Source organism: Rattus rattus, chromosome 9 (assembly GCF_011064425.1).
Source record: "Rattus rattus isolate New Zealand chromosome 9, Rrattus_CSIRO_v1, whole genome shotgun sequence".
In the NCBI taxonomy this organism is placed as follows: Eukaryota; Metazoa; Chordata; class Mammalia; order Rodentia; family Muridae; genus Rattus; species Rattus rattus.
The window spans coordinates 54,838,967-54,854,648 of record NC_046162.1 but is presented as its reverse complement, the minus strand read 5'-3'; the positions used below and the strand labels follow the sequence as shown (position 1 = coordinate 54,854,648).

At 50.2% G+C, this 15,682-nt stretch overlaps 2 protein-coding genes across 2 annotated transcripts; both read left to right on the top strand.

Moving 5' to 3' along the window:
* The first annotated feature begins 1,655 nt into the window (after nt 1-1,655).
* Nucleotides 1,656-5,246, top strand: Krt36 (keratin 36). The gene is made up of 7 exons (XM_032913714.1): nt 1,656-2,106; nt 2,750-2,832; nt 3,060-3,216; nt 3,711-3,872; nt 3,961-4,086; nt 4,243-4,463; nt 4,818-5,246. Exons 1-7 carry the CDS (start codon nt 1,663-1,665, stop codon nt 5,029-5,031), a joined length of 1,407 nt encoding a protein of 468 aa, XP_032769605.1. The 5' UTR covers nt 1,656-1,662; the 3' UTR covers nt 5,032-5,246.
* A 6,021-nt stretch (nt 5,247-11,267) lies between these two features.
* Krt35 (keratin 35) lies at nt 11,268-14,769 on the top strand. Its single transcript, XM_032913715.1, has 7 exons — nt 11,268-11,738; nt 12,493-12,575; nt 12,770-12,926; nt 13,067-13,228; nt 13,384-13,509; nt 13,985-14,205; nt 14,503-14,769. The coding sequence occupies exons 1-7, from the start codon at nt 11,268-11,270 to the stop codon at nt 14,648-14,650; spliced, it is 1,368 nt and encodes a 455-aa protein (XP_032769606.1). The 3' UTR covers nt 14,651-14,769.
* The last annotated feature ends 913 nt before the right edge of the window (nt 14,770-15,682 follow it).

Genomic DNA, 15,682 nt, shown 5'->3' with positions numbered 1-15,682 from the left:
GGTGTGTGTGAATGCAGACATGCCCATGCCACAGTGTGTGTTGTGTGTATATATGGTATGTATGGTGTGTTGTGTGTGTGTTGTGTTGTGTGTTTGCTGTGTGTGTTGTGTGTGTGTCATGTGTGTATTGTGTGTATTGTGTTGTGTGTGTTGTGCTGTGTATGTGTGTTGTGTGTGTGTTGTGCTGTGTATGTTTGTTGTGTGTGTTGTGCTGTGTATGTGTGTTGTGTGTGTGTTGTGCTGTGTATGTTTGTTGTGTGTGTTGTGCTGTGTGTGTTGTGTTGTGTGTGTGTTGTGTGTGTGTTTTGCTGTGTATGTGTTGTGTTGTGTGTATATATGGTATGTATGGTGTGTTGTGTGTGTGTTGTGTTGTGTTTGCTGTGTGTATTGTGTGTGCTGTGTATGTGTGTTGCGCTGTGCGTGTTGTGTTGTGTGTATGTTTTGCTGTGTATGTGTGTTGTGTGTGTGTTGTGCTGTGTATGTTTGTTGTGTGTGTGTTGTGCTGTGCGTGTTGTATTGTGTGTGTGTTTTGCTGTGTATGTGTGTTGTGCTGTGTGTGTTGTGTGTGTTGTGCTGTATGTGTGTGTTGTGTTGTGTGTTTGCTGTGTGTGTGTTGTGCTGTGTATGTGTGTTGTGTGTTGTGCTGTATGCGTGTTGTGTGTGTGTACTGTGTGTGTGTGAGGCGATCAGAGGACATCCTGCATAAACGAGGCCTTTTCTTTTACTTTGAGGCCCAGGGATGAAACCTAGGTTGTCAGGCAAGTGTTTCTACCCACTGGGTCATCTTGCTGACCCTTATTTTACTTTCTAAAATGAGCTTATGAGGCATCGGGTTCTTTGTGGAATGTATTTATGTAATAGATATTTATTCATTTTGCTTGACTCTGCTTCCCTTTCTTCCCCCATCTCCCTGTCCCCATTCTCACGGACCCTTTGTACCCCATGTTGACCTTTCTATATTCCCACCACACGTTCTATTACCCTCTTCATCCCCTGCCTTTAAAGTCTCTTTTAGAGGTTCCTTGTCTGCCCTTTACACATACTCTCACACAAACACTCAGGTAGAAGCAAGGATCCATATCTGGTAGAGAACACGTGGGATTTGTCAGCTTCCCCACTCAACACAATACTTTCCAGTTCTGTTTATTTCCCTGCAAAATCCATATTTTTGTTTTTCTTTGTGGCGGAATAATATTCCATCGTGAATCCTTCGCTCCCTTTTCATTGCGCCGGTGACCCAGGCACAGATGAGCAGCTGTGGGAGTGGGTGATGGAGAGGACGGATTCCTCAGGGGAAGGCAGGGAGGGAGGACAGAAACCAAGTGTCATATGCAAGGCCACTCCCAGTTTATGAGATCTTGGGCAAAGACTCTTTGAAGTGGCAATAAAATTCAGTCTGCTAGGAAATGATGGCTGAGAGTCCTGACTTAGCAAACCCAATTCAACATTTTTTTTTTCTTTTACAAGGAAAGAAATTCTGATGGATAGCAAAAATGACATTGTAATGAGATAGGCTTTCTGGGATGGGAAAGGGCTTTCCCAAGCGCTAAAGACCTGGAACATGCCAACACCCAATGAAGATTGTATATAAGCACTCCAGAGAGGCCTGGAGAATCCACAACCTGCGATCCTACCTAGTCTACAAGCCTCCTTACTAGCATCATGGCCCAGATCTGCAGTCCGACTTTCTCTGCTGGGTCTGCCAAGGGCCTCTGTGGCACCACAGGAAGCTTCTCTCGGATATCTTCCATCCACTCCATGGGCTCCTGCAGGGCTCCCAGCTTGGTTGGCACTGTGGGGTCCGTGTCCTCCTTCAGGACAGGCTTCTCTGGCCTTGGGAGCTGCTTGCCGGGCTCTTACCTGTCCTCTTCTGGCTTTGCTGGGAGCGGCGGCTGGTTCTGCGAGGGCGCCTTCAATGGCAACGAGAAGGCCACCATGCAGGTCTTGAATGACCGACTGGCCAACTACCTGGAGAAGGTGCGGCAGCTGGAGCAGGAGAACGCGCAGCTGGAGTGCCGCATCCGAGAGTGGTATGAGTCTCAGATCCCATACATCTGCCCGGACTACCAGTCCTACTTCAAGACCGCTGAGGATTTGCAGCAGAAGGTAATAGGCCAGGTCCTTCCAGCTGGCTACACAACTCCAGGAGGCTCTCCACTCTAAGACTCAGCCAGAGGAGACTGAAGCTCATGGAGAATTCTTCTGGAAGGAGAGCTCTACTCTCTGGGACTTGGTTTTCTGGGGACCCAGGATTCTCTGCTGGTTTGTGTACCCTGTTACCAGCCATTCTTCTATTCGCTTCATGGTTTCATTGTCTTAGCTTAGGGATGGAAGGATCGTGCCCTTTGTCCCCACTTGGTGTTGTATTGGATCTGACACCTTCTTAGCTCTTGGCTTACTTATTCTTCATCCTGGAGATAAGGGTATTACTACGCTCATCTAACATAAGGAGGTTGAATTCTGAGAGACTTAGCAACTTGTCCAAGATCATACAACTTGAATGTGGGATCCAGAATGAGGTACCAAGTCGGCCTCACTCCGAGATAGCCTATTGGGCCAGCTTGGAGGTTGCAGAAGCCAGGACTGATGGGCCAGTGGTGTGGTGTCCTTCCTGGGCCCTGCTCTCCCTCCATGCCTGGATATTTGGAGACTGCCTGTTTTTAGAGGCATCCTCGAGCTTGGTTCTCCACCCTACACCTGTCACATTGCCGAGTCTTCTCCAGTTCAGAGAAAACCTCTTGTTTTTCAGATCCTGTTGACCAAGTCTGAGAATGCCAGGCTGATATTACAAATTGACAACGCCAAGCTGGCTGCAGATGACTTCCGGACCAAGTGAGTGGCCCAACCAGGAGATGTCTGCTCCGTATCAAATCTGACACCTACCTTTGGGAGCTGATGAGGTGGGAAGAAAGCCAGATACAATTGTAAATGGGAAGACACAGGCAGAGGTCCTGGATCCCTCCTGGGACATGAAAAAGGGCCACTGTGTTTCTGACTTCAAGTTAGCTATGGCACAGGGCTTCCCTGGCCACAGGCTTGACAGGGTTCTGTGTGTGTAGGTATGAGACGGAGCTGTCCCTGCGGCAGATGGTAGAGGCTGACATCAATGGTCTGCGCCGGATCTTGGATGAGCTGACCTTGTGTAAGGCTGACCTGGAGGCTCAGGTGGAGTCCCTGAAGGAGGAGCTGCTGTGTCTCAAGAGGAACCACGAAGAGGTGAGGTTGCCGCCACATGATCCCCAAGGTTCCCATCCAGCTGAGGAATCCCTGCTGGCCTTTGGGTTTATTCTACGGTAGGAAGCATGTGAAACACTTTACACCTTGTCTCACCTTTACAATGATTCTACAAGTTAGCTCTCATGGTAAGCTCCATTTTATAGCCAAGAAAGATGGTCAGAAAGATGTGAAGTCATTTGCCTACAGTCACATGGAGAGTACATCCTCACCCATGATGCTACAACTCTATTTGGATGACGATGTCTGATAATAATTCTATTTGCTTGGTGCTGTGTCATCCTCCAAATCCTCAGGAGGGGTTAGTATAGACAGACCAATGGAGTTGGGGAGTGGGGAGACGCCATATTCAAAGAGGTCAGCTCTTCTATCTCATGGTACCCAAGAGAGGGATGAAAGTTTGAACCCAGGTCATTGAAACTACCAAGCCAGCAACCTTTCCACAGCCTCATGCTATCTTAACTTTGCCTCTGCAGGAAGTCAATGCACTCCGTTCCCAGCTTGGGGATAGACTGAATGTGGAAGTGGATGCTGCTCCTCCCGTGGATCTCAACAAGATACTGGATGACATGCGATGCCAGTATGAGACCCTGGTGGAAAATAACCGTAGAGATGTGGAGGCTTGGTTCAACACTCAGGTGAGGCTGGCAATCCAGGAGGCTGTGGGATGGGATAAAGGAGAGATACTACGTCTGCCCCTGTTCTGCATTCTCTCTTTCTCTGTAGACTGAGGAGCTGAACCAGCAGGTGGTGTCCAGCTCGGAGCAGCTGCAGTGCTGCCAGACGGAGATCATTGAACTGAGACGCACAGTCAACGCCCTGGAGATTGAGCTGCAGGCTCAACATAGCATGGTGGGTGGTCTCTGCCCGTTAAGGGCTCTCTGACTTACCTGTGTGCTCGACATCATGTTATCACAGGGCCTACACCACAACTGTGTGCAGATACCAGGACAGTGGGAATTTAGGGTGGACTTTCTTCCCCTCAATAGCTTTTCTTCCCCACTCTAGAGGAATTCTCTGGAATCTACCTTGGCTGAGACAGAGGCTCGCTATAGCTCCCAGCTGGGCCAGATGCAGTGCCTGATCACAAACGTGGAGTCCCAGCTGGCTGAGATTCGTTGTGACCTGGAACGGCAGAACCATGAATATCAGGTGTTACTGGATGTTAAGGCCCGGCTTGAGTCAGAGATTGCCACCTACCGCCGCCTGCTGGAGGGCGAGGACTGCAAGTGAGTGATCCTGGGACCCCCCAGAACTGGGCTGGGAGAAGGGCTTGACACACTTTCAGAGCTGAGTGGCTTTAACAAAGATGAAAATAACTGAGCTAAAGCCATCAAAGACGCCTTCTGGTCCAGGTCTCTGGTAATGTTTAAGGGGGCAAGCTAAGCCAAAGGACAAGCCCATCTTCGGCCTTGTTTTGGTGGAGGCTCCTAGTCTTCCTTCCTGCAGACCCAACCTCCAGTCCTTGAGGTCTCAGAATCATTGAAATGTTCTGATACCACTCACTGTCATTGCTGCCGGACACCTCCTCCCCCCAGTCTAATGCTCCAATGCCAAGTACATCATGTGATTCCATTTCCCAGGCTTCCTGCCCACCCTTGTTCCACCGATTGCAAGCCTCCTGTAAGAGTTCCTTACGTCCCTTCTACAACCTGTACCCCGGCTGTACCCTGCACCCCAGCTGGGCCCTGCATCCCAGCTCCTCAAGTCAGCACCCAGATCCGCACCATCACCGAGGAGATCAGGGATGGAAGAGTGATCTCCTCCAGGGAGCACGTGGTGCCCCGTGCAGTGTGAACAGCCACCCGTAGGGCCGAGGCCACAGGAAGGAGGACGCCTTGTGGCTCTTGGCAGCTAAATGATCTCACACTTCCCTAGGGCCCTCCTTGCTTAGCAGGTTTTTCTACTAAAATTCATCTATTGTTTTTGGTCTTAACTGTGCTTTTTCCCGCCATGCAAAACCAGGTTCCCCTGGAAATATTCCCAGTAAAGTGTTCTCTTGGCATAGCAAATCTGACCCTGACTGATTCTGTGGATTCTCGAATGGCCAGTGTCCTGGAGTGTTTGGACATGGGATACAGTAAAGTTGCAGAGTGATTAAAATTTTTTAGTATTGGAGATAGTTCAGATTCTAGTCACTGACCTTCATCTCAATCTCATTGTTCCGTGATCAGCCTTCCCTGTGGGTATCTACCCTAAAGTAGCCAGGGAAAAAAATATAAAGACTCCCACTCCAATCTTCAGCAGTCCCGATGGGAGCAGTGGTCACCTCTCATTCCTTCCTACCTTCTCCCTTGCCTAGCTCCTGTCTCCCTGCTTCCCAACATGGGTCAGTTCAATAGGGACGAGTCCCAGGGCTAACTGGAGAGGACCAATCTCTGGTAACCCAGGGTGAGCCTACTACACCATGGAGAGGAGTTAGGGTGAACTGGAAGGTGAAGACAGGAGTCAGGCAAGTCCATGTTCCTAGCATGGGGACATGGGGATGATAGAGGACCCTAGAGGGACAGATAGGGGCACTTTAAAGTCCTGTGTTCTAAAGATACATTTGCACTCCATATTGTAGAATGGAGTCAGTACACAGATGTTAGGAGCTTAGCATGTATGCATCGTTAATGGTTTGTCTGCTCTAGATGCCCTGGGTGGAGCACAAGGTTGATGATGATGGATGCTCATTAGACTTAGAATTTCAGGAAGTCCTTGAGCACAGACAGCCACAGAATGAGGGAGGATTGCAGGGATGGTATTGGCACAGATATCACAAGTCTCAGGAATGCACCGTCTAACCAGAGAGGTGAGCCTGAACTCCAGAATGATTGACAGCCTTTGTTCCCTCACCCAGTTCCATGTTCTATGACGTTTATGGCTGAAGATGAAACAAAAAGCTTTTTATCACTTTTTAAAGTGATAGCAACCTATTACCTTTCCAGATCGCCATCTCTCCTAATAAAGTACAATATAAATTTCATTCTCATTTCTGCTCGTCGGCCTTTGTGGTGATAGGCAGCAGTGAATTTCTGTATCCCATTTACAGGATGCATACAATGGCAGGGACAGCGCCATGCATGAGACAGCCACTGTGCTATGTGAAGTGGAGCTCAGGGTGCTTGGATTCTCCCGGCTGATCTGATCTCTGTGTGGCTTTTAATTGGGTTAGGCTCTGGACACCAGGATGATCACAGAAGCAGTGCCTATGAGAAGTCATCGGTCTCACCCACTTTCAGTTCAGAACACAAACCTAGCAGGGACTTACCCCAGACCATAGAGCAGTGAGGAGCTGGCAATACCCAGCTACCTTGGCCTCTGGCCTCTTGATGCCAAGCGCACCGCCAACACCAGCCACCATTATTTGGTGACTAAGCCAAACACGAGGAAGCCAGAGGCTCAAAAGAAGGGCCTAGGTAAGCCCTAGGAGATGTTCACAGGCAGAATGAAGCATTTGGCTGGGGTCACTCTGCCACTCTATGGCATGTGCCTGGGCTTGCCCAGAGACTCCTTTAGTCTCGATGGTTTTTCTGTGATTTGGAGCCACTGGGAGCTCTCTGATGGGAGATTGGGTCCTCAGCACTCAGACTGTGCTTGCCAGAGTTGTCTGAATAAAAAGGCAGAGTCTTCAGGCCACACTCAATCAGCCCTGTGTGATTGTGAGCATTTGCTTTGTTTACATAGCATTGCTTCAATTCTTAATCCTTCAAAGCGCTTGGGTTAGTGTGGGAACCCCCTCCTACGCTCAACCTCACCCACGCACCCTTACCTGAGGTTAGTAATGAAAAGACTGCAACACTACACTGCATAGCAATTGGAAGTCCTAGGAAGTGCCAGCCTCCTCGACTCCTCTCTCACCGCTCTTTCCATGACATCAGGGGCGGGATGAGAAGATACACTTACATTCAAGGCGGTCGGTTTATTCTCTGCTTTCTGGATACACTGTTTGGTCCTCGATCACAGTTACTCATGCTTCAACGAATAAGCTAGAAGCTAATGCATGATGATCATCTAGCATATCCTGTGCTAACGCACACCAGGGCTCAGTCAGGGCGGAGCGGGGATGTGGAATTAGCTGCATCAACAGTGGACAAACAGGCATGGCTCCTATGAAGCAACCCTCCAGTTGAAAACCTTCTCTCATTGCCCGGATGAGCTAGGGCTGGGTAGGGCTTTGAGTTGTGAGCATGGGCAAAGCTTGTGGAGTGTTGGGGTGATCAGGGAAGGGTCCAGGGAAGATTTGGATTTGGTAGAAGCCTTCAAGGATGGGCAGAAAGTAGGAGGGAAGGTAAGATAGTTTAGAGTGTGGCTGAGTATGTCCGTGCCATGTTCTGGTTATCAGGATGCATGCTAAACATTGTTAGTTCTTGTGGATATGGGGTTCTGGGCATTTTATTTTATTTTTTAAAAAGGAGTTCTAAGGAACAAAAAAGGGGCTTCACAATTCATAGCTATTTCACACCCCTGAAACGTTACTTACTTGTTTTTTAAAAATCAAATTATCTAAAAACATCTTATCAGGGTTTTCAGCCACACCTTTGAGTTGGTTCACGGGACTTGTCTCCCTTGAGCAGATGGCTTCTGTTTTCTGTTAGGGGATCTGGCTTGTTGGGACAGGTGCTGTTGGTTCCTGTCTTGGGGCTTCTGCCTCCTTATCTCTAAGGCTGGGACTAGCAGAAGGATGCCTTTTCTCGTCTCCTAGTCAATCATTCGTCCTTCTCTTCTCCTTTCTATGACCTCTTCTTCTCAAAACCCTTTATTTCCTTATGTAACGTATTCCACACCCACTCACACTCACTCTCGCACTCACTCACACACACTCAAAACACTCCCACTCACACACTCACACTCACATACTCATACTCACACTCACACATGCACTCACACTCACACACTCACACATACTCACATACTCACACTCACACATGCACTCACACACCACACTCCACACTCCACTCACACATGCACTCACACCACACACTCACACACTCATACTCACATACTCACTCGCCTCACACTCACACATGCACTCACACTCCACCCTCACACCACACACCCACACTCACACATGCCCACACTCACACACTCCACACACCCACACACTCATACTCACATACTCACTCACACTCACACATGCACTCACACTCACACACTCACTCACACTCACACATGCACTCACACACTCACACTCACATACTCACACACTCACACATGCACTCACACTCACACACTCACACTCACACACTCACTCATACTCACACACACACTCACACTCACTTGGAGACATCTAGAAGCATAGCAGTATAGTGGACATTGTTAGTCCCCATGGTAGTTTAGTCCCTTGGGGAGATGAAGGGGAGAAACACAAGACAGAGGGTAATAGTTCAAAGAGAACAAAGGCTCCTCTCCTGATCTCTGCCATTGCTTCTAAGTGTTGGGAGGGCACAGCAGGCTTGGAGAGGAGTACGAGCCCCAGTGAGAAGGGATGGCTGGGACTGAGGCCCCAGAGGCAGTGGGACAGGTCTGAGGACTGGAGTCACTGAAAGAGCAGGGCTGTATGTAGTCTCCTGGTAGAGCCTGTGTGGACCTTGCATAAAGTATTCACTGCCCCAACCATCGGCTTCCTGTGGGAGTTGGCCCCTTCTATCCATGCAGGGTATAGGTGGTGTGTGTGTGTGTGTGTGTGTGTGTGTTGTGAGGACTGAGCGAGGGAATGCGTAGAAAGACTGAGCATGGGACCTGAGTGCTCAGTGGGTGCTAGGGGCCCTGCTGCGGTTGCCATTAATGAGGTAATTTGGCAGATTATCCAAAGCTGCCAATAGCACTTGGTCCCTATCTGGGCTGCCCAGGGGTAATGCCCCACCATGTGACCTTCAAGGTTGGCAGATAATATGGGATTCCCAGAACGTTTTGCTGTGACTTCTCCAGTCCACATGGCTTTAGAGTAGCCCTGATGAGCCTAGAGAACATACCCAGGAGGCTGTGCCTTAGGAGGGGGATGGGTGGGAAATACAAACACCCTGGGAAGTTCTACCAGGCTTTCAGCTCAGCTTCATCTTTGCACTGAGGCGTGCAGTTCCAGGGAGGAGAAGCTGAGGTAGCCATTGGCACCCTAGGATTATGCTGGGTGGGGCTGATCACACCAGATCCCAGGGTATGGAAACGGTGCAGTGAATCATGGGAGTTCTATATCTGAGGCTCATAAACTATGCACCTGGCTCATGGGACAGTGAACTGTGTGCTTAGAATCTGTCCCCACTCCCAAATGACAGCTGCTAGGTATTACCGAGTTCTGGTCCTACAAGACCGCAGTTGTGGAGGGACTGGCAGCTGTCACTAGGAGCCCTTGCCATGAGCAATTGCTGTCTGGGCTTCTTCAAGGTTCACTTAATGCTTAAGGCAACTCAGGGTGCAGGCATTAATATTTGTCCTCACCACAGAAGTAGAAACAGAGGGACACTCTGAGAGGTGAAGTCAGGTGGTTCACGGTGGGATGGAGATTTGGGCCCACGAGTTCAGACATTACCATGAGGTCAGGTTGCTTTTTCCTGGGATCCCTTGTGTATTCTACTTCGCTTCTCTCTTTTCTGTTTTCCATAGACTTCATCCTATCTTTCAGCCTGGGACAGAATTCTTGGTTGTGTCAAGATGGTGGTACTGGGCAAGCTCTTGTAGCCAAGCTTTGACACCTTCACCTACAGGATGGGGACTATGAGCTCAGGTCTGTAGACAGCACTGGTGGGAAGGTGCTGAGCGCTAGGCCAGGTTCACCACTGGTCTCAGCTCATTGTTGCTGCCTATTAGGAAGTGTTCTTAGAAGAGTAACAGAGAGCTGGAGAGATGGCTCAGTGGATAAGAGCTCTGACTGCTCTTCCAGAGGTCCTGAGTTCAAATCCCAGCAACCACATGAAGGCTCACAACCATCTGTAATGGGATCTGATGCCCTTTTCTGCTGTGTCTGAAGAGAGCTATAGTGTACTGATATATAATAACTTAAAAAAGAGTAACAGAACCCCAAACTGCAGAATGGCTCAGAAGATAGGTCCCATAGGTTCTCACCTGGTGTGATTCTATTCCCATTGGCATCTCTCCTCAGCCCTGGTTCCAGGTCTCTCTTGCCTACATACTGGACTAGTCAGGTGTTTCATCAAACGCTCTAGGCATCGGGTCAGCCATTGTAGATGAGCTCGTGAGCCTGAGGTTTCTTATACCCACGTAGGAGATGTATGAATCTGATACTCACCTTCCCCTCCAACGATTCAGGCAATTAGGAGCAAAGTCTTCTCCATTTCTCCTTGGGCTTGAAAAGGCATGTCCTCCTAAACATGGCTCTAGCTGTCACCAGGAACTGACTTCCGGTTATTTTGGCTAGAGCTGAAGCTATACAATCAGAACGGAGCTCCAAGCAAGGAAGTTGGGGTGTGCCTGTCAAGGCTCTGTTGGGTTTGAGAGCTACTAATGTCTTATTTTGTCCAGGACAAAAGGCTCCTCGTATCACATGAAAACCACAGCAGTCCAGAGGAATCTGAAATGATTTGTCAGCATGGCCAAATCTTCTGGGCCTATTCAAGAGTCTTTTATGTTTGCCCAAGTTACAAGACCCCTGCCTTCTAGTCACTTTCAGGCTTGCCTACTCCACCCCTCCCTACCCGTGACTGTCCATCAAAGGAGACAAACCTGGAGAAGGCAAGACGGTGATGAGACTCCCACACCCGCTTAACAAGGAGGCTGAGGTCTGGGTTCTGATGACAGGCCCCTTTGAAGAGCTAGTGCAGACTGGGTCTTCCCAGGATGTCGGACTGTGGGGCCCACTCGTCCAACGGGGCTTCTGTTTTACGAGGCCGGGATACGTTCACGGGAAGCTAAATAACAGACTAATGAGAGGTTTTGATAGAAAGTGGAATTAACTTTAACGAGGAGAAAACACTTTGTAAGGGCCAACCAACGCCCGCTGGGGCAGAGGTATAAAGTCAGGCTAGGGAGCCGCTTCTCTGTGTCGGGGTGTCTACTCTCGGAGATCTACTGCTTACGTCTGGGCTGCTGTGGCCATGGCTTCCAAATGCTTCAAGGCCAGCTTCTCCTCAGGATCTCTGAAGAGCCCCGGCAAAGCTGGAGGGGGATCCACTCGCATGTCTAGGATGTACTCCAGTAGCTCTTGCAAGCTGCCCAGTCCTTCCCGGGGAGCCCGGAGTTTCTCTGTGTGCTCTGCCGGCCTGGGTAGAGGCAATTACAGGGTATCCAGCTGCCTCCCAACTCTCTGCCTCCCAACAGGAGGCTTTGCCACCGGCTACAGCATGGGTGGAGGTTGGTTTGGGGAAGGCATCCTCACTGGCAATGAGAAGGAGACCATGCAGTCCCTGAATGACCGCCTGGCCAGCTACCTGGAGAAGGTGCGCCAGTTGGAACAGGAGAATGCTAGCCTGGAGAGCCGAATTCGGGAGTGGTGTGAGCAGCAGGTGCCATATATGTGCCCCGATTACCAGTCCTACTTCCAGACCATGGAGGAGCTCCAGAAGAAGGTGAGCGGTTCAGAGTGGCTTCAGGTCCAGAAGCTAGAACATGTGTGATAGTAGCCCAACTTCCACAGGGAACTTTTGGAGGGAGCAAAACTTATTCACCTCTGTGGCCTCTTCTAGCCTTTGCAATAATGTTAGCTCAATCTATCAGATGAGGACAAAGTCAGGATGGCAGTTAGTAGACCCAGAACTTCAACGTGGGCTGAATTAACTAACCGGGTGGGTGACTTTTGATGCCACCGTCGATCTTTCTGAAATTTAATGTCCTTGTTTTCAAGAGGCAAGTTGGATGGGTTTGGTGTATTTAGTGAAGCTTAGGTTCCACATCTGTAAAGCAGAGAAGACACCTTTGTCCATCCTCATTCCTGAAAAGACTCAGCTGGATCCTAAGGGAGAACATTTGTGACCAGAGAACCAGAGGGTGGTTGATGGCAGTGACCTGCCTTGGGCCCACGGCAGGCCTGGGGGATGGGAAGGCAGGGAAAAGGCTCATTCCCTCACACTGCAGTGTTTCTGTAGCATGCCTTTCTCTGGCCCTTGGCTACACATTTTCATCACATTGCAAGAAAGAGCTCTTGCAGTTCTGTTGTCTGATACAAGCCCTCATCCCTCGAAAAGCTCCAAAGTGTTGAGATTCCAGGGTGGTGGCAATCTATCCCCTTCCACGGGCGACTCTTGTCAGATGCAGGGCTTGGGGGGAAGTTCCTATCAGCAGAACATCCTTTCACACGTGGAAATCATGTCTTTATGTCCCCAGACTCTTTGCAGTAAGGCAGAGAACGCCAGGCTGGTGGTGCAGATTGACAATGCCAAGCTGGCGGCCGATGACTTCAGGACCAAGTGAGTTGTCCTGCTTGTTCCTGGATTGGGGCTGGTACAGCTGGAGGCTGCTGATGGTTGGTTGGGCTCAGGCGGGGGGGTTTAAGTTGCATCCAGTAGTGAGGCACAAGGGAAGGGCTTACAGCACCAGGCCAGTCGCTTGACTTCGATACAAATGGGATCACAGGTTTGGGTGCTTTTCTCTGTGTCTGCAGGTATGAGACGGAGGTTTCCCTGCGGCAGCTGGTGGAGGCTGACATCAACGGCCTGCGCAGGATCCTGGATGATCTGACTTTGTGCAAGGCTGACCTGGAAGCTCAGGTGGAGTCCCTGAAGGAAGAATTGCTCTGTCTTAAGAAGAACCATGAGGAGGTGAGCGTGGGGGAGGAGGTGAGCATGGGGGGGAGGGATGGGCAAGGGGAGGGAGGTGAACATAAGGAGGATAGGTGAGAATGGGAAGAAAGAGGTAAGTACAGGTGAGGCGGCCACCTGGAACCGCATCTGTGCCACAGGAGGTGAACTCGCTGCGCTGCCAGCTGGGCGATCGTCTCAACGTCGAGGTGGACGCTGCTCCACCCGTTGATCTGAACCGCGTTCTGGATGAGATGAGGTGCCAGTATGAGACCTTGGTGGAGAATAACCGGAGGGACGCAGAAGACTGGTATGACACCCAGGTCAGTGTGGCAGAGGCGGATGGGTAATCGGGAAGGTCTTCCTTGACTCACCCTCGTGATTCCAAGTGATCTACATACTCTTGGAAGCTGAGATCTCAGGTTCCTGATTAGATTGCGTGTGTGTGTGTGTGTGTGTGTGTGTGTGTGTATTTCAGACTGAGGAACTGAACCAGCAGGTCGTGTCCAGCTCAGAGCAGCTGCAGTCCTGCCAGTCGGACATCATTGAGCTGAGACGCACGGTCAATTCCCTGGAGATAGAGCTGCAGGCCCAGCAGAGCATGGTAAGCACCGGGATGAGGTAGAGCATCTGCTAAAGCAAGCTCGGAGGCACACAACCTTGGGTCCCATACTTTGGCCATACTAAGGGACTCCAAGAGTTCAAATTCGTAGCTCAGGGCTTCTCTATGCAGAGAAGAAAGTGTGAAAGCAGATGGATGTTACAACTGCCCTTGTGAAAGACAAGAGGCTCTGTTAGTACTTAACATGCCCTGGTGTAACTCCTCTGCATAAGATCACTTTCTGTGTAATTATCACTCAGAGGTGCCATTAAGAAGGACATGCTGTCTGGATCAATGGTCCCTGTAGGAGTTGGGTTGGTTCATCCTCGCTGGAGTCTGGGTGTAGGTTCTCCTAGCTCAGTGACTCTCTGAGCTTCCATTCTTGTGTTCCGAAGTCCCACTGAGACCCAGGTGGATCTTCACCGATAGTTCTCTGGCCTGTAACCTCTTCCTCTTCCCGTAACCTTTGCCCTCCCAGAGAGACGCTTTGGACTCCACCCTGGCCGAGACAGAAGCCCGCTACAGCTCTCAGCTGGCCCAGATGCAGTGCATGATTGGCAGTGTGGAGTCCCAGCTTGGTGAGATCCGGGCTGACCTGGAGCGTCAGAACCAAGAGTACCAGGTGCTGCTGGATGTCCGGGCCAGGCTGGAGTGTGAGATCAACACATACAGGGGCCTCCTGGAGAGCGAGGACAGCAAGTGAGTGTGGCCGCATACTCTCACCTTTGCAAAGGTCTTGGGAGAACATATGGTACCCAGGAAGAGCATGGAATCCTGATGTAGGAACTTGAGGGGTTTTAACCTCTGGTCATGGGACAAACTCATTCTGCTGCTCCGATTAGTTCTGTTTCTCTCTGGGTACCTGTTTCCCTTTGCGTAAAACAAGGAGACAGGATCTAAAAGCCACCTTCCTGCTTGTATGTTCTCAGACCTGTCAGTGTTCTTGAAAACAGCCACTGGAGTATGATGGTAACCTGACTCTCTTCTGTCTCCCAGGCTTCCCTGCAACCCATGCGCTCCTGACTACTCACCCTCCAAGTCCTGTCTCCCCTGCCTTCCTGCGGTCTCCTGCAGCACGGGCGCGGCTCGTACAACCTGCAGCCCCCGCCCTGTCTGTGTGCCCTGCCCAGGGGGCCGGTTCTGAGAGCAACATATCCAGAGGGTCAAGACCATTGGCTCCAGGGCTCCGACAGGGCCTCCAGTCAATGCAACTCTTACAGCACAGCACAAATCTCTCGTTCATGCTGGGCCCAGACCCCGACTCTGAGAGGGCTCTTTGCAAATAAACGACTTGAAGTTTCTTTGACCCTGTCAGCTAAGGCGGGGTGCCTTTCCGGCCTTGACTCGTCATCATTTCAGTGGGCTCCGGGGTCTCTGTTCTGGGCCTGCTCCTTTCTTTCTGAGTGTGTTTTCCTAGGTTCTGAAATTCAGTACAGCGTATCCGAGGGGTGGGGCAATAAAGCCATTTGCTCTGGTTCCCAATGACTGGTTTACATCATTTGCGTGTTGGTTTGTGTCCACGTTGGGTTCAGATTGACTGCTGGGCGGATACCTGAGGGATGTTTGACCTAAAGTGACCCTGAAAATAACAGGGTCATTGAGGGTGATTAGAGGATTTCAATGGAGCTTTTTAAAATGCTTGTCCATGTCTGGGATAGCCTTCGGAATTGTTCTTCAGGCTTTATCTACCCCTACCCCCACCCCAAGACAGGATCTCTCGTTACTCTGGACCTTGCCATGTAGACTGGGCTGGGTGAGCGAGCTCCAGGGATCTGCCTGGTTTTGCTTTCCCAAGCACAGGCATTATAAGCATGTGCCACCATGCCTGGCTTTAAACAAACAAACAAACAAACAAACAAAACACCCAACAACAACAAAAAACAAGTCGGTGCTGAGTATTGAACTCAGGATGTTGCAAGGCTGTCACTTTGCTCACTGAAGGCCTGGCTGTGCAGATTTTTGCTTGGCTTCTCTTTCTGCAAGGTCCCAGTGTGGTGACAACTGTTATCTACTTTCCCTCTTGGTAGGCATAGTAACCCTTGGGGCTCCAGCATAGGCCTGATGAAGCTGAGATAAGCCACTTTATTAGCATGTGTATGCTCCTCACAGAGCAGTGGCGTGTGCCCCACATTCGGGGGAATTTTAGGGTTTATTCATACTAATTCCCCTCTTCCCT